The following is a 26382-nucleotide window of genomic DNA, read 5'->3' on the forward strand; positions in this document are numbered from 1 at the left end:
GTGAGACCTCGAGGCAATGGCTTCTGTTTGGTCCTCATGTGAATTCCACAAGGAACTAAGGGGAAATGCTGCTTAGTCCGAACGTCCTCGTACCCGAGGACCTAACTTGGCTATTTTCAATGTACCTAGGTACCTCTGGCCTGCCAAAGAGCGAAAAAAGGATGAATATTTGGCAATTGCTGATAGCAGAGGGAGAGGCAAACGATGAGCGAAGGAAGGCGAACGCCGAACAGCTGACAGGCCTAACCCTGGCCAGCCCCTGGCCCTGTCCGTTTCTTGCCGGTCCCCGTCGTCAGTCGTGTTGGTCTCTGGTCTCATATCATATTTATACAAATCTTCTCCGCAAACACGTGGCTACAGTATACGCGTATGCTCCAACAAATGAGTACAGATGTCAAATCTCTTCTCCCTACCAGCCGCACGGCAGAATGTCTGGTTGTCTGTCTCCACGGAGTGCTATGGTTGATGAAGCTTGGAGTGGAAAGAACCATGATGAGGCGTCGTTCAATGTTGATCGCGTAAATTAAGTGGCGCTTGACCCATTTCAGGACTTGAACTTTCGAATCGTGGCGTCGCTTGCCTTCGAACTCAACCCACGGCTGAGGCCCGCGCCGATTCCTCTTCCCAATGTCGCAAATTTATTACCAGCAAAGGGATTCAGTGAGCTCGAATCTTCCCCTTCCCCGGGCTGCGATCCGGTAGTTTCTGCTGTATCGTTGTCTGATACCGATGTCTTGCCGCTTTCATTTGGCGTTTGGCGTGAACCTTGACTCTGCATTTCTGGAGGTCGAGACACAGAGGGCGCTTTGCTCCGCGCTGAAACTAGATGAATAGATTTTGATCGTTGGTGGGATTGGGTGAGCGCCAGGAAAGCCGCCAGCGCGGTATCCGCACCTCCGGTTCCAGCATCGGTGGAGGAATGGGAATGAGATGAAGGAGGGACAAGGAGACTTGATGATCGGAGCAGGTTCGAACTTCCCCCACTGCTGCGGCTGAGTTGATGGGTAAGTTGGGGAGGTTCAAGATAGGCATGCTCTTGGTCGCTGGCAGTGATGTTATCATCGGTCGATGAAGGATACGGTACCGCCACAGTGATGAGCGTCGCACAGGGACAACCGCAACCCGTAGGACAAGTGTTATGTTCGTCCGTATGTTCTTCACCAAGACCATCCACATCGTCTTCGTCCTCGATTGGCGAAAGCTGGGACTTCTCAGCCGAAGACCGCCTCGATCCCATCTTGTCATGCTTCGCTCGGCGAGCACCAAACCACCCCTGAGCACAGTCATAGCACGTCATATGCCCACACTGCAAGCAAGGCACCGCTAGACTCCGGATGGAGGTGTTGCAGATGGCACATGCACTGCGTTTAGGGGCTCTGGCAGCCCTCACCCCCGAAAGTTGATTTGATGAGATGCATGACGGAGTCACGCAATGCCACCCGATAGGAATGCCATTTTTCTCTATCGGTGCTGGTAGTTCCCCACAGTTGCTACATAGACGTCTGATTTCCAGACCAAGGTCCGTGGTTCGAGAAGTGGAAGTCAAGGTCTTTCTGCGCGGCCGCTCGAGACCACTTCCAGACGGCGGTTGCGCGGCATTTGAGCGGCCGTGGGCCAAATGTGAGCCATCTGCTGGTATGCCGTCAAACTTAAGCACTTCGGCCCGTTGTGAGTGCAACTGCCACACATCGAGAAGGTTTGCATAGCTTTGCCGGTAGATCCTGCACTTCCTTTCGAGTACACGGTCGAAAAGCGATGCGCATGAGTACCCGTCAAGATCGAACTTGTCCTGGTTGACGAGACGCATCTTGATCTTCTTGCGCTTTGGAGAATTTTTGTCAAAAGTCTTCTCTGAGACCTCAGACGGCACTGCAGATACACCGCTGCGCCGGCTAGCCGACGTGTGCAAAGTGTTACTTCTTCGAGAGCTTTGCACGCCTGAGGACGAGAAGGAGGAGCGATTGCCTAGCTCGCGGCTATCTTGATTTGCACCTTCATGATGATGAAAGGACATTCGTGAGCCTTTGCTTATCGTTTGGCTGCCAAATATGCCAGAAGACACCCATCCAGGGGCCAGTGAACCTGAAGGGCTGTATCTCTTTAGGCTGGATGTAAAACCCGTTGATGAACTTTGATTCGGAGGAGAGTTTGAGTATGACTGTGTCAAGGCCGATAGACTTGCTCGCGCGGAAGGATAAGCTATGCTAGCAGTCGTTTTGTTGCTTGGCCGGTTCCCTTCAGGCGATGTCGAGACGGAAACAGCAGTCGAATACAGCGCAACTTGGTCATGGGAGTCTTCAGCAACGAAACTAGCTGCTCTAGAAGACAATCGACTGTCTTGGCGACCTAGGAAATGGTATGGTCTGCGCTGGATTTTAGAGCCTCCTAGGCCTTGAACGCCAGAAGCTGCAGGCACATTTTTAGAGTGGATGAAGACATACCCTTCCGGATCAACATCCTTTTGAAAGAAGGACTTGGCCACATCCCTGGAAGGAAAGTAGTCGCTCATAATGTGGGAGATGTTGTCGGGGGCATGCATATTCGCTTTGTCGGAACCCTCGCCTGGTATGACTCCCTCGTTGATGCTTGATGCAAAGACGCAAGCCAAGGTGGCAAGCATCTGCACATCACCAAGCCTTTCGAAATGGTCGAAGATAGCAGGAAGCAGGTATGTTGAGCCGAAAGGGTGATTGCCCCAACGTGTCCTTCCAAAAGCTTTGGGTTTATCTGGAGACATGTTGCCCTTTTGGCGAGGTCTTTCCGTGACTGTTTTTGCGATCACCAGCACGTCTTGTAAAGTAGAATCTCGCAGATCTGGAAGAACTTCGAGTGGGACGGCATCATCCAAGACAAGTCCCACAACAGTCCACACAGATTCAAGGTCTCCCAAGCCGGCGTTTCGAGCAACAACAGCATTGTGCATGCAAACTTCTGTGCCAGCTCCAAAAATCTTATACTCGACCGCCAGCTCGCGTTTCGAGGGGATCAGATCATCAAAAGTATGTATCGACACGGCGCTCTTCCGAGGAGCATCATTCAACTTGTTGGCAACGCCGGTGGTGGAATGGTTCGACCTGTCAGGTGAGCGCGACCGCTGCTGGAGCCCAGATGCCCCCACTTGATATGAAGATACACCACGAACGTTTTGCTCGGTCTCGAATGAGGACGAGGAACTGCTTGAAGTCTTCCATGATGAGTCTGACGTGTCAGAGTCGGAGTCATCGTCCGCTGTTTTGGTGCCTCGGGTCGTTTTGCGTGCGGGTGAGCTCGCGTGTAGACGGCCAAAGCCTTCAAAGAGTCTACTTGACTCGGACTCCTCGAGGTCTTTAACGCCGAGAGTGCTCAAGAGAGAGACAGGCTCATTTCCTTTGGCAGGAAAGAAGCAAACCAGCTTTCCAGTCTCGGACCAAAGGGCACCGCAACCCTTTGCGAGCGGTACGAGAATATTCGCCGAAGCGTCCAGACCTTCTCGCACGCCATCTAGTTGGTCATCACTATCACTGCTAGAATCATCGGCTCCCACCGTACTTGAGTCCAAGGTCTTTGAGTCTACCAGCGATTCTCCGAGGACCCATGACACAATTTGTTCAAGATTCTGCTCCCTGAGCAAATATCGGAGGACTGCTTCAAGACATCCGCGTTTCCTGGAGGCATAGGTTTCTGCAATTGTGTGCAATTCTGTTGTTATGAGTCTGTGTGTTGTTTCGTCCAGAAATCCGGATTTTTGCAAAGTCAAGACTGCATTTGCACCTCGAGGATATAATTTGGGAAACCTCATCTCCACCCTTAGGTAAATTTGGCTCTGGTCTTCTCCCCAAGGGGCTTGAAGTGACATGACGGCCTTTCGATGGGAGATGTCCACGACCTCAAACTCTACTTTCTTGAACTTTTCTCCCACCTGCCGAATCTCTTCGGCCAATGTGTCGGCGTCCCAAGAAAATATCTTCACGTTCTTTAACCAAGAGATAGGGTCTGTAGTCTGCCGATTGTTGCCTCTTCCATGCATGCCAGATCTTTGCGCATAACGACCACCCTGAACCCAGCCACGGAATTGCGAGACGGGCACTTTACTCATGCCGACACTGGTGCTGGAGCGAGGCCGGAAATGCGTGAGATGACTGTGCCGGGAGAATACCTCACTGCGAGGTGTTTCATCCAATGGGGATTCGGCGTCCCCCGGTACATCGCGAAAGGTCTTGTAGACCGCACCTTTCCTCGTAAAGTTGAGCCGCTGAACTTTGGAGACCCCTTTTTCGTATCCAATATCTGCATATATATCGGGTTCAAGAGCGTGGAGCCTCAACTCCCTGTCCGTTCCCCAAGACACCAACTGGAAGTCTCGATTGTCAACGTTGTCGACAATCGTGCCCCGAGCCCGCCATAGGAACTCTTTAACCTGACCTTCATGACCCTTGAATGTCGCAACAGGACGGACCGGTCCGCTCTCATATACACCATTGACCGCACGGCGATCATAGAGATGCAAGTCGCTGTTACCGCGCTGCGGCATGGCGAGTAGTCCCCATCCAAAGGGGGTATGACGTGCTCTCCATACAGGGAATGGAGTTTCAATGACGCGCTCTAGAGTGCTTTCCCCTCCCTCGAAATCCCAGAACTTGATTGTCCGATCGAGAGAGCAAGTGACAATCTTGTTCTGATAAATCCGATTCCAGTCGATCCCATAGATTTTCGTTCCGTGGGCTTCGATGGTTCGTACGGGATATGCACCGTTTCTGTCGTCCCAAATGTGAAGGAACTTGTCGTGAGAGCTTGCCACGACGTGTTCATCTTGCCGATTCCATTTGACCTGAGTTGCTCCAGCAAACCAGTCGGAAAAAGAATTGACAGGTCTCGCAGGAGCTCTCAAATCCCAGCTGTGCACGAAGCTGTCAACGGCGCAAGTGGCAAGGACGTCGGGATTATGGGCCGAAAAGTTGATGTCGGTTATTGCTCTGGTATGGCCGTGAAGTACGAATTCGATGGGATCCTGCCATGATCGAGCATCCAGATTCCAAACCAGCGCTTTCTGATTCGAGGTGCTGACGATCCAGTAGTCCCTTGCAGCAAACGGCGACCATTGAACATCAGCTACTTCCCAGGGAGTCCGGTGTGGGAGATATCGTGGTGGAGAGTAGGGCGAATCCAGGTCAATGATATGAAGCCCTTCTTTGGAAGCCAGCGCAACATCGCGCCCGCTTGGGGAGATGGTCATGGATCCCACAGGTTGTTCAAGTCTGAAAGATGCATCTTGACCGAAGGTTTCGCTCTCGAAAGCAGACGTTGGACCTCGAGGAGCCATGTTTGCTCAAGGCCTCTTTATGCTGATCCGCACTTAGAAATCTATGCTCTGCCGCCCGTCAAAGACTCATCTGGCTAGGAAGGATCGAATAGAGATTCGCCGAGGGCGTAATGCGGCGACCCGGAAGCAATCATCTCAAGCGATGTGGTGCCAAACGCGTCTGGACGGATTCCGCCCCGCTAACAACAAGATCTATTCAAGTTAGACCGAGCAACAAAATACCACTGGTGCTGAGGCTTAAAGGGGGGCTGAGCCTGATCGCTGCACAGACGTGCTAATGATGATATTGGGAAGTACATGTGGATGGCATAAGGACGAGATAGAACGAGTAGACGCGGAAATGCCGCGCTCGCCTGAATGCCAAGCCTGATTACATCATACAAAGGAGGTCACGACACCTTAAAAAAGGGGCTTGAAGCCTTGCAGGCATTGTTGGGATCATGGCCGTCGACGCATCAAGGCACCTCCATGATTTCTCATGCATTTGAGTGGCTATAAATACAAAGTTTGAATTCTACAGTGCGGACCGCCGCTTCAAAATAGCTCTCTCCCGAGTAGAGTATGGCGTTCGCCCAAACGGAGAATGATGGCGGCAGGCTCACGAGTGGCATTGTTCCCGTTATGGTCATGACACTTGTAATATGTTCCTGCTCACCTGCAATAATGCATTGGCTAACCGAAGCGAAGGATGAGCACAGTTGACTGTGTGAGCCTTCTTCGGTCTCATTTTGCCGCTTCAAGTCGCAACATATTCTCAGAGGACTCCGGAAAGAGATCCAGAGAAGCTACTGTGCGTCTCATCAGCACTTGGGCTGGCGTTGATACCCAGGGCCGATTCCATTGACGCCAGCCCTGTTCATGCCATCTTTTTGGCCGACATTTACGCTGCTGTCGGCTGGGGAATTTATTGAACGCTATACTGATCAACTCTGGTGCTCTTCGTCTCTCCAGAAATGAAAGCCTGAATTATGTCTGCAAATCGCAGGGAAATACCACTCGTCCCTAGTCTGCGGAGAATGCACTCAATAACGCAAAGGGTATTAGCCTTCATTTCGGCAACGTTCGCAGCCAGGATCTTCGGCAGAGCAGCGAGAGTTTCGTCAAGTATGTGCGGCACCGGGTAGATGTTGGTCGAGTCTAAACTTTTGCCTTCGCGAAGCAGCTGGATCTCAGGCAACGAATTTAGTGGTTCAAACATGCCAGCTGGGAATGGGGAGGTCCATGATATTGACACTGAAGGGCACTCTGGCAGGTACAGCATATAACAATACCAACAAATCGCGGCCGAGAACAGAATTCGTGGCGTATGAATGGCAACAAGTGCGCCCATGTTTGTGGATACGATCAGATTTTGCAGGAACAAGGCGTGGAGCAAGCATCTTTTGGAATCCAACGACGTGATCCAGGATAACACTGACGCCCGAGTCGACGGGGAAACTTCGCTACCTTCCTTGCCGACCGCAATCTCAAGAACATTGAGATCTGTACTCAAGGCGAGGAAGTTGTAATGCCATAATGGGAGCAAGCTGAATGGAGCTTCCGTCTGCATAGAGGCGTCGTACGACACTTTGAAGCCCTTTGGTGTGGACGCATACCAAGTGAGAAGGTCAGATTCGAATTTGCTCACCATGTTAAAAGAGAGGAGATCCAAATGTCGGCACTCACAAATCGATGCACTGATACCCGAAAGGTTGTTATAGACATTCAATATGTTGCGGTACTTCATGCCTCTCTGTAACAAGGGGTTTGACTGGTTCTCACCACTAATCGTTCCGTGCCCAAGGTTGAAAGAGCTAGTGATTTCGGCTCGATAATCGGGGGTTCCGAATTGGCTTTCTCTTTGCTCAGCTCGGAGTAATGAAGCCCAGGCGGACGCTGACGGAGCAGAGAAGAGTTCTGGTGAGGAGACTGTGGGTATATGTCCCGCATTGTGACGAAAGACCGGCTCATGATGAAACAATGCTGCGATCTCGGCGTCATGGATATAAAGGAGCACAGCTATCCTCCTCAGCTCTTCCTGCGTTGCCCACGTTCTCCATGCTCTGTCCAGATCCTCCGTAGAAAGATCATTAGGGAGGTGAAAAGCCGGTGCCGGATTAAATAATTTGTGGTAACGGGCAAGCGCGATGAGCGACCCATGATAGGCAGCGGCCGTTGCTCGGTGAGCTGGATCACCAGATAGCAGTGCGTAAGTCTGACCTATTATAGATGCCTTTACGATATTCCAGGTTTGGTCATTGGTTCGAGGAAGGGCTCTTTCCCAGGGAGCAACAAGAATAGCCTTGTTCACTCGTTCAAAGAGCATGGAGCCCGTTTTTGCTGACGTCTCAGCGCCAAGAGATAGACATCCTGCCGAACAAATCGAGAGCACCAAGAGAGCGTTGCTGTGTGTGGGTCGAAATGAAGGGCTATGTATGAGGGGTAAGGCGACATTGAATCTGGTGAAAAAGAGATGAATACATAGATTCATAAAGTCAATGGAGGGCAGCGGCTCATCCCGCAGGGGTGGTCGCAGCTTGCTTGCCATTCTCACACGATATGTTTCGTCAATGTTGTCGAGAGTCGTCGTAGCGGCATCCCTTGGAGTTGCCGTCCCAGAATCTAGCTCAGGCTCGTTTTCCATACCCGAAACCTGAACATACCAGATTTGCCTGAGATCAAGGACTGCTGGTCGAAATTTGGGTTTCTCTGTCTTTTGCTGATGTGATGACTTTGGATTATTGTCATGATTTATTGGATGTGGCTCGTGCATAGCGCTGCTAAACCCCATGGGTTCGAAAACGGTAAAGTCGAAGTCATCTTCCAGGAGCCAATGTCCGGAGTGGATGTCAGGAAATTGCTCCATAAGCGGATGTGCATCAAGGGGCCCATTGAAGTTGAATTGGATAGTTTGTGTAGTTAGAGTGGCGTCATGTTCGGCTACTGCGGGCGAGGACAGCATGGTTGCTGCGATCTGAGATTGTCTGAATGTCGCAGCGCTGTGAATTCTGTCTTCTAGACTTCGCATTGCCCCTATGGGATTGCTCGAGGTATCTTGTGATGGAGAAGCCTGCGGAAAGCTCGATGCTATCGTGGCATATGAATCTTGCACATTCTCGTGGTGGCCGTACCCCAATGATCTCCCCGGCGAATGCGACGCCGGGCTTGATTGCTTCTCGTACAACGTGGGCCTTGAAACCTCAAGGTTCATGGATTTGGATCTCGAAGTCGAAGTCGAATTGGCGGATGGAGAGGCGTCTTGGTATGCTGTCTGAGGTGCCTCGTTCGGAGTCGCTCTCGTGCACGATTCGGTGACGTCCGAGTCTTGCCTGTGGATTCTTGCATGACGGAGTAGTGTGTCGCTCCAATAGTTAGTGTTAGCGTCGCTTTGGACGTTGACTTCACATACTGGCGGGGATAGGCCTTGCGGCATATGTGACAGCGGAATGGCTTCTCTTTAGTGTGTGATCGAATGTGCCGATGAAAATGATCGGCTTTGTAGAACTCCCTTGAGCAAAAGGGACACTTTTTCCCCTTTCCTGCCCTAATTGCTACGGGCTTGACCATCTGTGGATCATGCTCACTTCGCATTCCGGGATCAGGACTGGTCGGCGGCGTATTGGCCATGGCTTGCCGGGAGAGTAACTGGTTGGGCTTCAACTGGATCTCTGTCTAGACGAAAGTGGCCTGCATCGAGAACGTGTAGAGCCTTCCTTGCTGACCGCTGTACAAGTCGACTTGATGTACCCAGTACATTCGAAGAACTGGCCGATTGCTCAAGGACAGAAAGATAGTCCAAAATGGCGGTCTGGCAAAGATAACGCAATGCAAGGTCCAAGCTTGCTGACGGTGAGGAGGCGGATGGCAAAATAGAGTTACATACCTCGTAGATGAAAGATAGGCGTGCTGGAGATTGTTTAGCCTGCTGGCCCTTTAGCCTGAGTATGGGGAAGTATCGGGGCTGCGGAGATTCGAGAAAGACGCGACCTAGGACGTTGGCTCGCCTGTTTCAGAATCAGTACCTAGGACCGGCTCGGGCAAATATCGTCCCGTAACAGGGCTGATGGACTCCCACATCGTGACCAAAAACCTCGGCTAGCGGGCATGTCTAGGGTGCTCATTGCGATTCCTCGAAGGCGACTAGGCGGCCATTCATTGGGAAGAAGCCCGTGGGGCCGCTTCAGATACGCCGACTTTGACCGTCTTTACTCGCCGATCTGTAAACTCGTAAAGGCATCAGGTAGAAAGAGCCATCGAGCCGGATTCAGAAATGAGTGGCACAGTCTGTCACGGAATAGGTACCCCAAGAGTGGTCAATAACGTCAAAGCGGCCGCTATATCGAATATAATTGACAGTATAGGATAAACGACAGAGGGGCCAAGGCCACTATTCCTCAAGGTAAACAACATGCCTATCGTGAATGAAGGGCATCTTCGATCTAACAGTGAATCACTCCACTCTTGTCAGACTGTGCCACCCATTCTGAATCTGCTTGCCGTGCACCACGGACCGAGGTGCCTTGGAGCGACTTGCATTCAAGCCTAGTGAGCCCTATTCGATGATGAGAATTGCTTGACTGATTGAGATGACAGATGAAATTGCAATAGTATATATCGATATCAAATGCCCGGCGATAATGTGCCCAAAGTCACCCGATACAAGATGGGATCCCCTGTGTAAAGGCTCTGAACAAATGCCTTCCCGATATTACGGCCCCTGTTGATATCATATGTTGACCGCATCTAGGGCATGCAGCCGTTCGGCTTCGTTGATCTAGGAGATCCAAACAACGTTTGCGGGATTTGTTCGCAAGCCCTGATGAGCTCTGCGCCAGTGTGACAAGCGGCAAATACAAATCGGTCGGGACGGACCAAAACGTACTTCCTCCCACCAACGTCCTTTTTGACTCGATACATGTCGTATCCGGTTGGGTAGGGTCGATTTCTGCAGAGGTTTGACGCAGCGAACTCGTCCCCAGTTGCTATCCGATACACGTTTTGCTGAGGGATATCTGACGGAGTGCCGGCTCGACGATTTTCGAGCGACGGCGAGTGGATGAGGAAGAAAGCGGAGTCCTTTTGGATTTCGTTGTTGGAGATCTTCTCCAGGTTGAGCTCCTTGAGCTCTGACCACGCTTTCTCCGCCTGCTCCACATTGTCAGTCACAACAACAAGTCGCAGTAGCGCATTGGTCCTGGGTCCATTCAGTAACACATCATCTGTAAATCGGACTGCCGGAACTGCATCCTTGGTCAGAGGGTAGATCGAGCAACAGTAAACCTGTGGCAAACAACATCCGCCTGCTAGGTTGGGGAGGAACGCCATCCCGGAGCTGAACCTGTACCGTTGCATTCCGTTTGCGCGAGGGCCTAATTCGAGCTTATGTCTCCAGCTCGGGACAAGTTGCATCAACCACAGCACCCAATCCCTAAGAAAGATCTTCATGGGATTTCGGGCTGTTGTGAGGTTTCCGTTGGCAACCGTAGCCGCAAGCGAGCGGTCTAGCTGCTGTTTCCGTTCTAGAAACCACCCGTTAAAGAGGGCTCCATAGTTGCCGTCGAAATCAGGGCGACAAGCTAGCGCGAGCCTCCATGCAATACCAGAGGCGTCTCTGAATCCAGAGACAATACCTTGGCCGCCAACTGCGTCCGTCAGTAAGACCCTCACATTTGTGCTCGTCAAATACGTACACGGGGGCATAACATGGGCTGCGTCACCACAGACTATCACCCTTTCGACAGCCCACTTGTTGCAGCTTCGGGCGGCGAAAGTGAAAGGCCTCGACCGCAGAACGTGGATGCAATCTACCGGGTATTGCACAGCGTCTTTCAGACTGTTCGAGTTGTCATGTAAGCGACTGCCAGACATCATGTCCGTAGATAGGCTGTGAGACACTTACCCATAGTCAGCGCCGGGGTGGGTTAGGTACGGTAAGACGATCTGAGATGTCTTCTCCCATGCAGCCATCTCCTGCGGATCTTCTCCCTTGTCCACCACGAATTCAAACCTCCACAGTCTCTCACTCCGTAATCCAAAACTTCCACAGACTGAAGGTCGGTCAGGATTGCCAATGAATCGAAAACCGGGCGGAAAGAATTTGTCGTAGACTTGTTCAGGGGTGTAATTAAGTTTCCAAAGGGGAAAGTTCGGGTGTGTCTCCGGCGTAGGGAGATCCATGTGCCAATTCATCGCTACCCATGTCTCTTGATACTCGTACCTAGATCTTTGTCAATTTTCCCTGGTATGGTTGCTGTAGTAAACGTGTCTTACCCAGAGAGTGTTTGGAGTGAAACTCCCTTGGGTTCCAGATAGCATTTGCGTGTAAAACCCGTTTTCCCATCTGCTCCTACGAAGAACTTCCCCTGAATGGTGCGCTGAATGCCGTTGTTGTCGATGTAATGTGCCCGCACAAAGTCTTTGTCTTCTTCGATATGGACGATCGTCGACCCGAGGCGTAATTGGGAGCTAGGATAGCTGCTTGCGGCCCTGCGGATATTCTTTTCCATCACAGGTTGTTTGTGGCAAATCGCGGCAACGTGGCCAGTTCCTCCTTCGGTGGTGCTTAGATTCATTCCCATGAACGGCTTAGTCATGAGCCCATGCTTTCCGGACGTGAAGAAGGTCCATCCAATATTTTGCCCAATCTCAGTGTGGATCTGGTCATACAAACCTAACTCCTGGAGTAATCGAATCCCGTCCTCATCAAGAGCAATGCCCCGAGGATCTGTCACGATTTCTTCTTCTTTCTCTAAGACAACATTCTTAACAGACATTCGTCCCAAAAGTCCACTGAGTAGAGCCCCAGTTGGTCCGCATCCACAGATTATCACATCCGTGGTCTCCAGGGCCTCGTTGTGCAATTGGTTGGCCATTGTGCGAGTCTCGTTGAATCATGAAAGCTCAAACACCAGAGAAGAGGATCGAACACAAGAATGAAGGAAACGACGAGTTCTTATCCGAGTAGAATCTTTCCCACCGCAGAGTTCCTAGGTGCTCGCTCGATGGTCTGAGGAAGAATCCTGATACAAGCAACACAGTGTGGGAGTAGTGTTGAAGCCCAGGGTCAACATCCAATCGTCAACAAGAATTCCGACGCAGACTGTAGTCGTGCGGGTCCCATTTGAGAGTCTACAACGAACGACTCCTGCGTCTCATAGGAAATGGACTCGCGAAGCTCGCTGTATCAAAGTCAATTCTCTCGTGATGGGGGGCTTGCAAAGGTGGGACAGCAGTATTGAATTTGTTGACCAATTCACAATATCTGGGGAATCGTGGTGGAAGGCGGGACGCTAAAATGCGGGGACATGGTGGATGGACGACGGGGGCGAGGCTGTCACCATGTGTGAGAGTCCTAGAGCAGTGCTCCATTCTTCGTACCCCGTAGTGGTTCGCAGCAAGCATCCCGATGGTACCGAACGCCGTCAGGGGCCGCCCCTACTAGATGGATAAATGTAACTCCCCGTCCGAGATCACAGTGGGAGACCTTACAGCTCAATAATTCTGGTGGAAGAGTACCTCGCGAGCTAGTAAGGTTTTTTCTGGACCTCAGGTCAAGTGGTTTGAAAGTTTTGTTTGTGACTCTGGAAACAGGGGCGATTTCAGCCCAGACGGCAACCAGGGGGAAAGCAGAAAATGGCAGTCCGGTGCACACCTAGCGTTCAATTGCCCGCGATATTCGATGAGATAGGCTGAATAGAAGACAATTTGATGAGGACGACATCGCGTTGACATAACCTGAGTCATGCGGATCTGAAATAGTGCCGGCGCCAAGAATATGCACGAGTCATGAGTCTGGCTGGCAACCGCAGTTGACGCAGCGCCATATCGATCAGAGTGACTCGAACGACAGTGACATCCCATTGCCTCAGCAGGCCAGCCACAGTCTCAGAAGATAATTCACTCCATTCAGTCTTGCATCGCAATATTGACCTACCATTCCTCTTTCATGCGACTGTTATACACGTCTCGTCAAATTGCGGTCCCAAAATCTCTTCAGCCGTTCCACCACGACGTCCATACTCTTTAGTCTTCGGTGCCACCTTTCTCGATCTCGACTCCAGGATTGTTGAGAGTAAAACCCTTCGACACTGCTGCAGTCCCAGCTCTTTGACTCGCCCTCTGCGGCAAGGTGAAACATAAATTGCGATGGCGCTGCCGAAGCGAATCGTGAAAGAGACGGAGAGATTGATGGCGGAACCGTAGGTCCTTTCCTGGCCCTTGACCGGAGTCGGAACTATCTAAATCATTCCAAGTGTCCCTGGGATCAGCGCGGTGCCCCATGAAGACAATCTCCGATACTTTGATGTCAGCATACATGGTCCTTCACAATCTCCATATGAAGGTACGTCGGTGCTCCATCAGCCCCCTGCCGAGACGAGGCTGATTCTCTGTAGGAGGTGTCTTCAAGCTCGAGCTTTTCCTACCAGATGACTATCCCATGACTCCGCCCAAGATCCGATTTCTCACCAAGATATACCACCCAAACATTGACAAGCTCGGTCGAATCTGTTTGGACGTGCTGAAGAGTGGGTACCTTTGCTCTTAGGTTGGAGTAGCACTAATTCTTGTTCAGGCAATTGGTCGCCCGCACTTCAGATCAGAACAATTCTTCTTTCCATTCAGGCGTTGTTAGGTGCTCCAAATCCAGATGATCCTTTAGCGAATGATGTTGCTCAGCGGTGGAAGGAGGACCAGGAGGCAGCAATTCAAACAGCGAGAGAATGGACTAGAACCTATGCCATGCCATGATCACAACTCTTGCTATGGCAATCCAGTTCAAGGAAACGCTGCTGACGATGGAGAGCTCAATGGGCAATGTAGTATGGAACGAGCCGCGATCTGATGAGCCTTCAGCCTCGACGCAATGACCAGAGAAGAACGGCTCCTGCCTTTCAGTTCTCTCAGCATGATCAGCTATTATCCCATGATGAAGACAATAGAAGATATCCTTGGTTTGAGGTTGTTTACCATGTGCAATGGTGAGTCAGGTTTGCATGCTTTCTGTACTTGCCTTATGAGATCTCCCTCATGGAATAGACTCCCTGTCGTCCGCTGTTGTTTGTCCCTCTTTTTGAAGACAGAGTGCGTCCCCATCACCCAGGCTTTGTCGTTCATAATGTGTCGCCCATCCCGCCCATTTGATTGCTGATCTTGAAATGGGGTTTCGCACAACACGGCGATGATGTCGCCGCAGGGCCCGGTTGGGGACTGGTGCGCGCCATTGGTCGATTTCGTCCCAGGCGCTGCGGCTCGACGAGAACTGGAGGAGCATTTTATGGTGAAGTGGTTGATCCAAAACACGCCCCCTGTTTTCTTTCATATTCATCAAATAACAAAGACGTCCACCACCATGGAGCAGAGCCGGTGGAGTCTCGACACTGATGAGATGGAGATGGCCTCGTGCCTTCCCTCGCGGCCATCAACGCCGCAGACTGTCAAGGCTCTCCTTCGCTCCCCGGGGTCCCCCTTGAGGACTCTGGGGAAGAAGTTGAGCCTGACAGGCTTGTCTGTGCGGAGCCGAAGGACTTCGCCAGACAGAGGGGACAGCACGAGGCTGAAGAAGGATCACGTGGGTGTTTCTTCGGGTCCGGTCCCCCCCCTCTACAACAGACGTAGAGGAGGGTCGTTTAGGCCCTTGTCAATTGTGACTGGGACGCCGTTCGAATTTGACGTGAATCGGGCAATGGAAATTGTCCAAAATCACTCAGATTCCTCATCACCGACCCGCGACCCTGTCAAGCAAACCAACCACCTTGACACCATGAAGCCCCTACGAGAAGACGACGAAAAGACAATCAAACCCGCTCGATCTTTCATCATGGCACCTCCGAACCTCTCGCCTCAAGGTGACGCATCTGCACGAGAAAGCGCCAACAACGGCCAGGCTCAAAAGCACAAGGAACAGAAAGTCGTTGTCGCAGATTTCCCGCGTCTGAGAAGAATCCCCGCGCCAGACATTAGCCAACATCCCGTGCTCCAGCCTGATCCCTATTCCTCCACAAGTGACGCGCCTCTCCTGTTCACTACCTCTAGAAAAGAAGAAATCAAGCGAATGGTGAAGGAGGCTAGACGACGATTTGACGAAAAGGAGCGTGAAGCTGAGCGTCAAGAGGCCGAAGGCGAAAAGGCTGAAGATGAAGCTCGAGTCAGAAACAAAATCGAGCCCAACACATTGCCAAAACCTGGGAACGCGTTTGCCAGAGACAACTACAACAATGGCGGAAACCAAGAGAACCCATTCGCCGTGAAGGCCATCAGCACGGGACACACTACAAGTCCAAATACAAGTCCAAACCCACCAGAGGCATTTGCTTGTCGACCCATCCGTCCTCGTCAAATCTCTGACACTGCAAACACCAACAATGTTGGGAACAACCAGGCAGCGTTCCAGATTAGCGCCGAAAACGTACACACTGATATCTTCAATGTCTTCAGTGAAGGCTCACCCGTGGCTGGCACACCTACAACATGCAAGACTTCGGCCGACAGTGGCAAGTCGACCACCACACCACTCTCAGAGGGATTGGAGCAGAAGAGGACTGGTTTACGCAAGGTCACTGATTTGTTCAAGACAAAGTCTGAGAAGCCTCAGTCTGACTTTGCCTCGCCCAAGGGTTCTACTGACATGCTTCACCGACCTGACCTTGTAAGTTGTCCTCCTCCAGTCCTCTCACTGTAGGAGATTCACTAATAGCAAGCCTAAGGAACGCTACTTGCGCACCACCACCAACAACCATAGCTATGACTATGACGAGGGACAACCATATCCACGTCACCCATACACAAGTCGAGCCTGGCACTCTCGCAACCTCAAATGCACTACTTGCCTCGATCACTGCTGCGCTGTCTGTGGTCGCGCCTGCTGTGCCTACAAAGCCGCAGCACTCGCCGTCAAGATCCACAAGGACAATCCGGAATCCCTTAAGACTGCAGAAGAGAGACTCCTCCAGATCGCCTTCCTATTCCCATATGGCCAGGAGGCGCCTACTTTCCTTCAATGCACTAAGGGTGGTTCGATTGGCTGTGGCAAGATGGTCTGTCCCGATTGCTGTGGAGAATGCCCCAACCCGATCTGCAAGGACATCCAGTGCCGAAAATGCAAGAAGAATCCATGGGCCGAATGTTTGTGGCATGATGAGGATATGAATCGCCGCGCTCTATGAACGGTTGAGACAAACGAGTGCAAGAATCGGGTTCATTGACATGAAGATGAAAGAACAAAACGGATGGGCTTTGGGACTCCTAACGAGCTTCTCTTGGATGACAGGACAATAGTGAGAGCCTCTGTGACAACACGAAAATGTGTACAACGTGTACAATTAGCTGAGAACACCTACCCATTGGAAGTAGGGCATTGACTCGAATGATCTCGCAAGGGCGACACCAAAGGAATGAGAACAACGGAGATTGATGTTGAAAACTCGCCCCTGTTCCGCCCACCTTCCCTTCCGTCCTGAAAAGACCTGCGGCCCCAGTCACGTGTGAGTTTTTCTTGGCTGCTGCGCAATCGTAGTGGCGCTCGAACGTATCAAGAACGTACCCAGTACCTAGGATTCTTGGCATTAGCTAAGGCGCACACTGCAGAATTGCAACTCCGCCGCAGACATTGAGCGGCTGATTGCGTTACCAACTTTCATCCCACCCAACGAACTATCGGAGAATAGGTACAGCATCAATCGACCGTCAAGATGCGTACCTTCGACGATACCTTCAGCGCCACCAAGATCTACCCTGGCAAGGTCAGTACCACTCGCCCATCTCCCGTTCCGACAGCGAGTCTTCTGCGGGAAGACCAAGGCGAAGCCCACACAAAATTTATGGGCTAATTCGTTGCTGACATGCGGGTTTGACGTTCTATAGGGCAAGATTTACGTCCGCGGCGACAGCAAGATCTTCCGATTCCAGAATGGCAAGACCGAATCCCTTTTCTTGCAGCGCAAGAACCCGAGAAGAATAGCCTGGACCATGCTCTACCGACGAATGCACAAGAAGGGTATCTCAGAGGTTAGTCTCGAAACGGCACTGTCGCTACGCATTGAAATGCTCGCGAAAATCCGGGGAGGTGTTGAATGGATTTAAAAAGAGGAGGGACAGCTTGATACCTGACCTGAACTCTGATTTCAATCCACACGTGCTACACAACGCCGGCCACTAACATGCCTTTCCAAATGTAGGAAGTCGCCAAAAAACGCACCCGTCGCACAGTAAAACACCAGCGAGCCATCGTGGGCGCTTCTCTCGACGTGATCAAAGAACGCCGTTCTCAACGCCCCGAGGCCCGCGCCGCAGCCCGTCAAGCCGCGATCAAGGACGCAAAAGAAAAAAAGGCTGCCAGTGAGAGCAAGAAGAAGGCCGAGAAGGCGAAGAGTGCAGCAAACGCGGCCAGAGGTCAGATCACCAGCAAGCAGGGGGCCAAGGGAGCGCCGAGCAAGGTCCAAGCAAAGAGCCGCTAGACGTCTTCCCTGGTTCGTTGTGTTGCGGAGATGGATGGTTGCGAAGGAGAGTCATTTCTTCGGAACAGAGGCGAAGGTAGAGATGCTGGCTAATGGCTGGTGGGATCCTTCGCAGTCAGTACAATGGCGTCAGTTGAGATGGCTCATTATGAAGATCGGACGAGATGAAAGTGCTCTCGATAGAGAAGCGCTGATTGCCTGTCTTGCCGCAGAAGCATCGACATTGTTTGCGCGGCTTGGTGAGATACACGCTTCCAAAATAGGACAAGAATTGACAAATCCAAATCGTCATTATGTCGGGCCCTGCGCTCCTCTTCTCGAGCCCCCCTCCATTTAGACGATTTTCACCCGTGACAATGACTTATTCTTCACAGTCAAGGGGCAGACCCTACGATTTTCCCACAGATATCAATTCCATCAACCTCCCGCCAGACCTAGACCTTACCACCACTTTCATTGATAGATCCTGCTTGTGTCCCGGACCGATCGCGGCTTCCGAGGCGTCCCGCCCAAGGGGAGCCCATACTTCCATGAGGAAGCTGAAGTATTCTCGAAAACGGCGTGCTCCTGTTCTACAGAGGCACGGAACAGAGCTCTCTTCCAGATTAGTCCGTGGGGCTCTTCAGCACCCATTAAAACTATCAGGCTCCCACTGGGCACATAGCTGATGGCAAGATTGATCCCAAGCTCGTAGAAACAGCCAGGGGTGTTTGCGCTGACGGAGCCGAAAATGCTGTTGAAGGGCGGTTTCAGGAGATATTCGAGATCGCCGTCCCCTATATGGATTCGGAGCTTTCCCAGGTCCCTTAATCACCCAAGCTGCTTCCAAACCGGTCAACAAAGAAATCCTCCACCCTCTGCAACACTTGTCTGTCACTCTCTTTCCTCACTGCCTTCCCTTCCGCCTCCGGGACCTTCCAGTTGTTAACGCCCCACCACCACTTCCTTACCCTTGCTCCCAAACTCTGTCCTTGAAATTTGCTCCCACGGTTCCAATGCCGCCAGCCAAACATCAACAGGTTCCATAGTATTCCCTGCACCAGTGGCAAAAACACCTGGTCCCGGATAGTGATGAATGCGATTTTCCAATTCGAGTCCGCGTTTTTGATGCTTGCGAGGTAGGACTGTTCAAAACGGAAGTCGGGGATCGGAGGGAATGACCGGGCTCGGGGACGAGGGCGGATGATGTCGCTGGGTATGGTAGATTCAGATCCGCTTAGAGAGTGAGAGCGAGAACGAGGAGAGAGTATGGTTTCGACTTCGCCGGGGAGCTTTTTGGATGCCGCGGTAGAGGGATTGATGTCGTGTTCGGGAGATGGATCGTGCTTGATGTGGGCTGATTGTATGGTGGAGGCGAGTTCTGAGGCGGCAGAGGCCATCTTGAATGAGGTAGAGCAGAGGAGAGGAAGATCTTTGTTGAAGAGTTGGACGGTGGAAGTGGTGTTAACTATGGTGCAGGTACCACCCGTCCAGAGTGAACTGACGGTGGTGACGGTAGCACCCAAGCCTCGCAGGAGCTTGGATCGGAATATATTCGGCTAAACTGATCAATGCACTTTTGATTGCCCCACATTGAATTCAATTCTCAGACCCAAGTCTCACAAACGTCTTGATGCTGTCGATAAGGTGTCTGTCTGCGCGACCACGGATCTTTTCTCTCAGATCCTCCTCCTCTTCACTCTTTCGTCCCTTCTTACCTCTCTTTTCCCCCGCCTCCTCGCTATCTCTGGGGCCCTTGCCCTCACCGCTCCGCACGATGACGACCAAATCATTCAAGCTTCTCTGCTTAGAGAACCCCCTCCTTGATATCCAGGGCGCTGGGTATGTGTTCTTGCCCTGAAGCCCTCAGCTCTCCAGTTTTGCCATTGAAATATACGTCTCATAGCTTCGCAGTGATCACGCAATGCTCGAAAAATACGGCCTGAAACTGAATGACACGCTTCTGGCCGAACCCCACCAAATGGGCCTCTACGACGACCTCATCCAGAACCGCAACGCAAAACTGATCCCAGGTGGTGCTGCGCAAAACACCGCTAGAGGCGCACAGTACATGCTTCCCCCGGACAGTGTCTGGTACATTGGTTGCGTGGGCGACGATGAGTACGCAAAGATATTGAGGGAGAAGTGCAAGGACGAAGGTACATACATCACACCACTTCTGACGGTTTCCCACGCCCAACCTCTCTCCTTGGGGGCAGACACTAACGAAGAGAACTACCAGGATTGCACGTTGAATACCGCGTCGACCCTACCACGCCCACGGGCAAATGTGGCGTCATAATCACAGACCACCACCGCACAATGTGCACGCACCTCGCCGCCGCCAACGAATACAAGCTCGAGCACCTCCTCGAACCCCGAGTCTGGAGCATGGTTGAAGCGACGTCCGTGGCCTTTTATGTCGGCGGTTACCACCTGACAGTGTGCCCGCCCGCGGCCATGGCGCTGGCAAAACACGCCGCTGAGACGAACAAGATATTCCTGCTCAGCCTCTCGGCAGGCTTCATCCCGCAGTTCTTCAAAGCACCCCTCGCCGAGATTCTACCGTACTGCGACTTCGTGTTTGGGAACGAGAACGAGGCAAAGACTTGGGCAGAATCTCACGGCCATCCCTCTGATATCTCGATGCAAGAGTGCGCCAAACTGATGGCCAAGATACCCAAGGTGAATACAAAGAGACCACGGGTGGTTATTGTCACGCAGGGCACGGACCCTACAATCGTGGCCGTAGCCGACGCTGGCAAAGACGAAGTGGAACTCAAAGAGTACCCGGTGCCGGTCATTGATAAGAATCTGATCAACGACACGAATGGCGCTGGTGATGCTTTTGCAGGTGGCTTCTGTGCCGGTGTGGTCCAGAGCGACCCCCTGGAAGAGTGCATCAAGAAAGGCCAGTGGTTGGCAAGATTGAGCTTGCAGGAATTGGGCCCCGCGTAAGTTTTGTTATCTTCCTACTTGATCGATCTCTAACACTTGTCCCCCCCTCCCCGGCAGATACCCCCGGCCGAAGCAAACATACAAGGCATGAACGAGGGTCTCTTCAGGTCGAGTATTGCATAAATCCCGGCGTTCCTGATAATTCCTTGAAAGAATGTACCACTATGGGCGCTGTAATAGCGGAAAGGTCTAATTCAACAAGACCCCCGGAGAGTATGTCGGACACGATACCACGTCTTCCACGACTTGTTGATAAAGAATTCTGATGCCGAAAAATAGAATCCTGAGATGACATAGGAGATCCCTCCCAAAGCAGGAAGGAAAATAGAAGCCAAAAGAAAGGAGTCACGTTTGATTTGAACCCCAGTCTCTGTCCGTCACTGTCCACATGCTTTCGCAAGCCTGGCTTCCCTAATGTTGTTGGAATCTTGTCAGTTATGTCTCCCAATCAGTTCGGCACAAATTCCGACAGACACAAGGCCATCTGCCGTCATGAGGATCTCCCCTCTCTGGCGGCGCTGCAACACGGCTCTATACTGGATTGTTTCCGCGTCAAATTCGAAAGGTTTGCGACAGAGCCAGGGCAGTGGGAGTGGTGTGCGGGCGTGAGCGTGAGCGTGAGCGTCCAGGGTTGGCTGGTGCCCTTATTGCATTCCAATAATAAACGGAATGGCAACGTAATTTCGTCTATCCCTCGCTGTGCTAATTGTAGCGCCCTGATATCGCTGTGGGAATCCAAGAAGCGAGCGAGAAATGTGGGATACATCATCCTGGCTGACCGCTGGTAGACGTCCGACTGCTCTTCGGGCGCGGCTCGCCGATCGCACCAAAAGGTGAGGAGTCCGGAGGACGGGTTGAGATGGCAGTATGCTGAACAGGCACTGCGCTGCCGAACGAGGTTCGCCAGGGTGAAAATTGAGGCTGTATCTGGTCATTCGTCCGAACCCAAGATGGCATATTCGGAGAGGTGTCATAGTGACTTGACAGAGTCGGCTCGAACGACTCTAGCGGTGACGTCCGCATTTGGGCCTGATCCTGCATGTGCATGATGTTGGCTTGGAATTGGGCAGAACTGCTCAGGCGAACAGGTGCCGATGCCGACTCGGGAAATCGATGGGCGGACCTTGGTCGTGGAGATGATTCGGGCGTTTCGCCTGGTCGTGGTGCAAATGGAGTGTTTAAGATAGAAGGTAAGATTGCGACGTTGACCGCCTGGTCTACCACGCTAGATTGTGATGCGCTTGATGACAGCTGAATTCGCTGAACGAGGTCTCGAGCAGTAAAGGGAGCAGGCTGTAGTTGCGATGTACTTCTGTCGACAAACCCCTGTGGCACCATTGGAGCGCTCAGCGTTGATGAGGGAAGACCGCACATCGCGCTTCCTGTGCTTTTGACAGATGGTGGTGCTTCAGGCCGCATGAGATTTTCTACCATGTTCTCCATTCTAGAGGTCATTGAAGTTTCAGCGTCGACAGTCGCCCCTCGATGGCTCGGTGCTTGGTGTCCAGGAATTTCGTCTTGAATAGCGTGCCCGATATCATCAGGGATACTCTCCTCTAAAGCAGCGGAGGTGTAAACCGCCGACGTCGTTATTTGCACCTCGGTACGTGTGATACCGTCGCCTTCCTCGAGGTAGACGAAACGCATGTTGGCAAATGTGAGAGGAATAGACAGGGCCTGGAATTCATCCTGAAACTATCAGCGACAGTCGGTATATATTATGTTGATAACTCACTTGTTTACTGGCAAGCAATACTCCATCTGTGATTATGCACTTGAGTCGATAAAGCATCTCGTATTCGGGAGAACGAGGGCCAAATGCGGCGTCACTATGTACCTGTTTCACCCGCCCCTGGCGATTGCAAAGACGTACCTTTTTGACGAACGGACTGAATGCAGAGAAAGCTCTGGTGTCCATATCTTCGTCAAGGAGATACTGAATCTCGGCCGCAGCTTTAGGGGGAAATATCTGCATAAGGAGGTTCAGGGTGTTGACATACAATGGCCACAGCTGCCGCATAGACACAACAAGATCCTCGTTCTCCAGCAGGAGGTGCACGGTACTCAGCAGCCATCCGCTATACAGCCTCAAATGGGGAAGAACCCGGCGGATCACTAGAGGAACTTGAGGCGAGTCTTGCGTTGAGGTAGATGTATTGTTAATGGTTGCTCCCGCGAGCTTCTGCAGTTCGCCATGCAAGACTCTGAGGAGTAAGAAAAAGGTTTTGACATTAAACGACTGTAAAGTCGCGAAAGAACGAGCGGCTGCAGGGCTGGTTAGTCAAAGTGCTGAAACAGTGAGCTGCTCGATTTGGGTGTGGGCGCACCGTTGACTTTCTGTGCAGCAGACTTCTCTGCTGCTATATTGACCAAAGCGAACTTTCTGAGGACTGTAGCCTCAGATCGCTGTCGAATTTCCTCCTCGAGAAGTCGAAGAATTTCAATTTGCTGATCTTTTTGACTAGAGAGGTCCTTTCCCAGACAACTAGCATGAAATATGAGGAAGCGGCCATAGAGCTCGCGGCTACCCTCAACAAGCAATTCGGCATTCGAGATGGGCTTGCCTTGGTTCGACTTTTGCATGAGCCTCTTGAATTCAATGTCCAAATTTCCCTGAGCTTGTGGAGCGGGATGCTCCAGGCAGATGGCTCGATACAAATAGTAAACAGCTCGTAGGTGGTCGTCATCAGCGCGAGCGACGACGGCGAGCTGATTATATGCTCTGCCAGATGTAGGATTGAGGGCGACCGCCTTGTTATAGTAACCGACAGCAGGACCCCAATTGCGCCTATTTGTCTGCAATTCGGTTTCCCGATATCTTGAGAGATCCCCCAATTGCACAAGGGCCGAATAACATGAATCAATGAGTTGCTTCATCAGCGCGGCGTCAACAGTCTGCGGAGGGTCTGCGGAGAGCGCTAAAGATGTCAGCAAATGTCAAAAACGAGGTAATTTATGACATACTGTCCAGCTTCATCCCTTGGGCAATCTCAAGTATCTCTGAGACATCCTTGAAATTTGAGGCGAGCCGCTGGATGTACTCTCGATAGAAGCGTTGGCTCGACTTGATGAACTCCAAATAGAGCTTCTCGACCTTTCGACGTTCAACAACCTTCTTCTTGCCTTCTCCTTCCCGGAAGTTGGCAAGGTATTGCCTGAACTTCGAGTTGACCTTCATATGAGCATTCCACAGACGGTCTTCGACTTTCTTTTCGGCCGCGGCCCTGAAGTCGATGAAGAGGAAATCTTGACATGCTGAGCGAAATCTAATGTCGTGAGTGAGACATTCTTTCATACAATGGCAGAACTCACTTTGCCAGCAGAGATTCCAGCCCTTGATACCCAGGCTCTGTGCGGAATAGGGCCTGTAAAAGATCGGTTTCTGTACGGTTTACATTTCTGCGGAATCGAGGGTCAGGATGACGAAGTGATCATAGGAGGAGGAGAATGTACCCGGACGCCTGTACGGCGATATCTTCCATGATGGGTTTGAATGGAGAGACAGGTCATTGCGACCGTCTTTGCCGGTCAGGACGAATGTCTGGCGGAACTCGACCAAAGCTGAGGGCTGCCTTCCATTGATACCTTTCCTCGACCTTTTACAGTCGAGACACGGAGCCGAGGAGAACAGAATATGGGTGCGTGAGTGGGTCGAAGAGAGTTTTGGAGCAGTTGAAGCTGCGAGAGCACCGAGTACAGCGGATAGAGATGAGACTCGGGGATTCGCATCAAAGTGCGCGAGTCCTGCAAGGCACATCAGCCTAAACCAGCCTCAATGAACGGGTGGGGAGCAAAGCCGCAGCAAGGCCGCAGCTGCGCTCTGCAGTCGCTCTACACATGACAAGCACATGATAACTGAAAGACCCACCGTAGACAGATCACTGCGGAGTATGCGGCAAATGACGCAAGCTGATTTTCCGCGATTGAGATCGAAACACGAGAACCGATCAAATTTCCATTACGCTGTTGATTTATCGGCGAGTTGGATATTCCAGACCTAACTGCCTCAACCTCGCTGCGGGTGTGTACGTGGGCAATATGGCACATTCCACCAGTTCTCTCCGCCTTCTCAGGACGTGGCGACCCTCGAATCATGCACCCATCTGCAATAGATGCTTGCGGTCGCGACGAACAATGGCTACTCAAGCAGCTGTAGCAAGCCCGGAGCCGTATACAGAGCTTGAGCAGGAGTCATCGCTGGTTTCTGTGCAAAGTTCACACCCTAAAGCGCAAGCCTTTGATCCTCTGGCCTTTCCGAAGTCAAGGAAACGACAGCTCCCTCCCAGCAGGTATTCCCTCGGCATATCCCAGCGTCCATGGAGACGTACTCACGCTCTACAGGTATCGATTTCGAAGTCCAAGATATGATCGTGGCCCGATGCATCCCCATCAGCCTCTCCATCCTTCAGATCCTGCAAGTCGAGAATTCGTCCCCGGCCCCTTTTCGTCGCCTCGAGTCGAACTCGCCTACCACAGCATCATTGCCCCCGATTTCATGACAATGTGCTATCAACATACACCTCCTGGCTTCAGACCCGGAGAGAAAGGCCCTCGACTACGTCCATGGATTGGAGATAACCCGTATTTTGCCAACAGACAGCTGCGTGGTCCACGTGGCGGAGACGTATTACGACTGTTGAGAAAACCCATCACATTTCGAAACGTGCCCATGGTCGAACGAGTCACGGTGCATGCGTTCTGCAAAGGCGCTCTGAAAGGGGGCTCAGGCTATCTTCATGTGGCAGGCATGATTCTACAAGCCATCACCAATCAAAGGGTTGTGGTGCACAAGGCCAGATCGAATGAACAGGGTTGGGGCTTGATCAGAGGTCGGCCGGTCAGTCTCACGGTGGATTTGAAGGGTGAAGACATGTATCATTTTCTAGGGAAAATGATCAATGTTGTCTTGCCTCGTATCAAGGACTGGAACGGCGTCAGGGCCACGACCGGAGACAACAGTGGCAACCTCTCTTTTGGCTTGACGCCTGATGTTGTTGCTGGTTTTCCAGAAATCGAAATCAACTACGACGCCTACCCGACTAAGCTAATACCGGTGAGTTTGCCGGGCGTTGGACTCTCCAGATATATTTGCTAATCCTTCCTCTTCAGGGTCTTTACATCACCATTCACACCACAGCCAGTTGCGACAAGGACGCAAGACTCCTCCTTCAGCAACTGGGTATTCCTTTCTATGGCAAGATTGTGGATTAGAAATCTTGCCGCTATTATTATGTGCAGGACTTCTCAAACTAGCCGGCAGTGGCGGCATTGGGGAGTTCGAGACGTTTTGACCTTGTACATTATCTCAATACACCCCGGACCCCTGTACAGAGCTATTTGCTAGATTTCGCTTCAAGGCTCCCGCGCTTGTCCTAGTCCAGCCTTTGCCATCTCAGATCGCGTCCGCCGCATATCCATGCCGATGACATGATCGATGATCGGTGCTTCAACTTTTGATTCACAGTTGTAGCTACCTGTTGCGCGCACACACGCCCATCACCCAATTCCTCAGGGTCCGTTCTATTCTATTCTAAACGAGCGGACGGACGCAGCGTGTGGGTTCTTCTCCTTCTCCGTTCATTGAAGTAAGCTTCGACATGCACAGGGGCGCTGTACGCTGTACGCTGTAGTCTGTATGGAGGATGGAGGATGAAGAATTTACTATGTACTTCAAGCTTGACTCGAGGAGATGCACAACAATGGCTCGTCATCATC

At 51.8% G+C, this 26382-nt stretch overlaps 10 protein-coding genes across 10 annotated transcripts; 5 read left to right on the forward strand and 5 right to left on the reverse strand.

The window, feature by feature from the left end:
- Positions 1 to 544: 544 nt before the first annotated feature.
- On the reverse strand, positions 545 to 5299 carry A1O5_04810 (uncharacterized protein; the record flags this gene model as incomplete). Its single annotated transcript, XM_007745414.1, has 1 exon — positions 545 to 5299. The coding sequence occupies one exon, from the start codon at positions 5297 to 5299 to the stop codon at positions 545 to 547; it is 4755 nt and encodes a 1584-aa protein (XP_007743604.1).
- A 904-nt stretch (positions 5300 to 6203) lies between these two features.
- A1O5_04811 (uncharacterized protein) lies at positions 6204 to 8240 on the reverse strand (the record flags this gene model as incomplete). Its single annotated transcript, XM_007745415.1, has 1 exon — positions 6204 to 8240. One exon carries the CDS (start codon positions 8238 to 8240, stop codon positions 6204 to 6206), a length of 2037 nt encoding a protein of 678 aa, XP_007743605.1.
- Positions 8241 to 10021: 1781 nt separating this feature from the next.
- A1O5_04812 (uncharacterized protein) lies at positions 10022 to 12150 on the reverse strand (the record flags this gene model as incomplete). The annotated part of the gene is made up of 4 exons (XM_007745416.1): positions 10022 to 10920; positions 10969 to 11111; positions 11178 to 11495; positions 11549 to 12150. 4 exons carry the CDS (start codon positions 12148 to 12150, stop codon positions 10022 to 10024), a joined length of 1962 nt encoding a protein of 653 aa, XP_007743606.1.
- A 1273-nt stretch (positions 12151 to 13423) lies between these two features.
- A1O5_04813 (ubiquitin-conjugating enzyme E2 35) lies at positions 13424 to 14026 on the forward strand (the record flags this gene model as incomplete). Its single annotated transcript, XM_007745417.1, has 4 exons — positions 13424 to 13476; positions 13531 to 13619; positions 13672 to 13803; positions 13851 to 14026. 4 exons carry the CDS (start codon positions 13424 to 13426, stop codon positions 14024 to 14026), a joined length of 450 nt encoding a protein of 149 aa, XP_007743607.1.
- Positions 14027 to 14627: 601 nt separating this feature from the next.
- On the forward strand, positions 14628 to 16440 carry A1O5_04814 (uncharacterized protein; the record flags this gene model as incomplete). Its single annotated transcript, XM_007745418.1, has 2 exons — positions 14628 to 15923; positions 15982 to 16440. 2 exons carry the CDS (start codon positions 14628 to 14630, stop codon positions 16438 to 16440), a joined length of 1755 nt encoding a protein of 584 aa, XP_007743608.1.
- A 525-nt stretch (positions 16441 to 16965) lies between these two features.
- On the forward strand, positions 16966 to 17730 carry A1O5_04815 (60S ribosomal protein L24; the record flags this gene model as incomplete). Its single annotated transcript, XM_007745419.1, has 3 exons — positions 16966 to 17016; positions 17138 to 17281; positions 17452 to 17730. The coding sequence occupies 3 exons, from the start codon at positions 16966 to 16968 to the stop codon at positions 17728 to 17730; spliced, it is 474 nt and encodes a 157-aa protein (XP_007743609.1).
- Positions 17731 to 18536: 806 nt separating this feature from the next.
- A1O5_04816 (uncharacterized protein) lies at positions 18537 to 19109 on the reverse strand (the record flags this gene model as incomplete). Its single annotated transcript, XM_007745420.1, has 1 exon — positions 18537 to 19109. One exon carries the CDS (start codon positions 19107 to 19109, stop codon positions 18537 to 18539), a length of 573 nt encoding a protein of 190 aa, XP_007743610.1.
- A 377-nt stretch (positions 19110 to 19486) lies between these two features.
- On the forward strand, positions 19487 to 20667 carry A1O5_04817 (adenosine kinase; the record flags this gene model as incomplete). Its single annotated transcript, XM_007745421.1, has 3 exons — positions 19487 to 19551; positions 19624 to 19868; positions 19952 to 20667. The coding sequence occupies 3 exons, from the start codon at positions 19487 to 19489 to the stop codon at positions 20665 to 20667; spliced, it is 1026 nt and encodes a 341-aa protein (XP_007743611.1).
- A 765-nt stretch (positions 20668 to 21432) lies between these two features.
- A1O5_04818 (uncharacterized protein) lies at positions 21433 to 24149 on the reverse strand (the record flags this gene model as incomplete). The annotated part of the gene is made up of 6 exons (XM_007745422.1): positions 21433 to 22356; positions 22403 to 22932; positions 22995 to 23585; positions 23632 to 23933; positions 23980 to 24066; positions 24121 to 24149. The coding sequence occupies 6 exons, from the start codon at positions 24147 to 24149 to the stop codon at positions 21433 to 21435; spliced, it is 2463 nt and encodes an 820-aa protein (XP_007743612.1).
- A 652-nt stretch (positions 24150 to 24801) lies between these two features.
- A1O5_04819 (uncharacterized protein) lies at positions 24802 to 25878 on the forward strand (the record flags this gene model as incomplete). The annotated part of the gene is made up of 3 exons (XM_007745423.1): positions 24802 to 24956; positions 25009 to 25720; positions 25777 to 25878. The coding sequence occupies 3 exons, from the start codon at positions 24802 to 24804 to the stop codon at positions 25876 to 25878; spliced, it is 969 nt and encodes a 322-aa protein (XP_007743613.1).
- Between the last annotated feature and the right edge of the window lie 504 nt (positions 25879 to 26382).

The sequence above is a fragment of the Cladophialophora psammophila genome (genome assembly GCF_000585535.1).
Source record: "Cladophialophora psammophila CBS 110553 chromosome Unknown aczJe-supercont1.6, whole genome shotgun sequence".
NCBI lineage: Eukaryota > Fungi > Ascomycota > Eurotiomycetes > Chaetothyriales > Herpotrichiellaceae > Cladophialophora > Cladophialophora psammophila.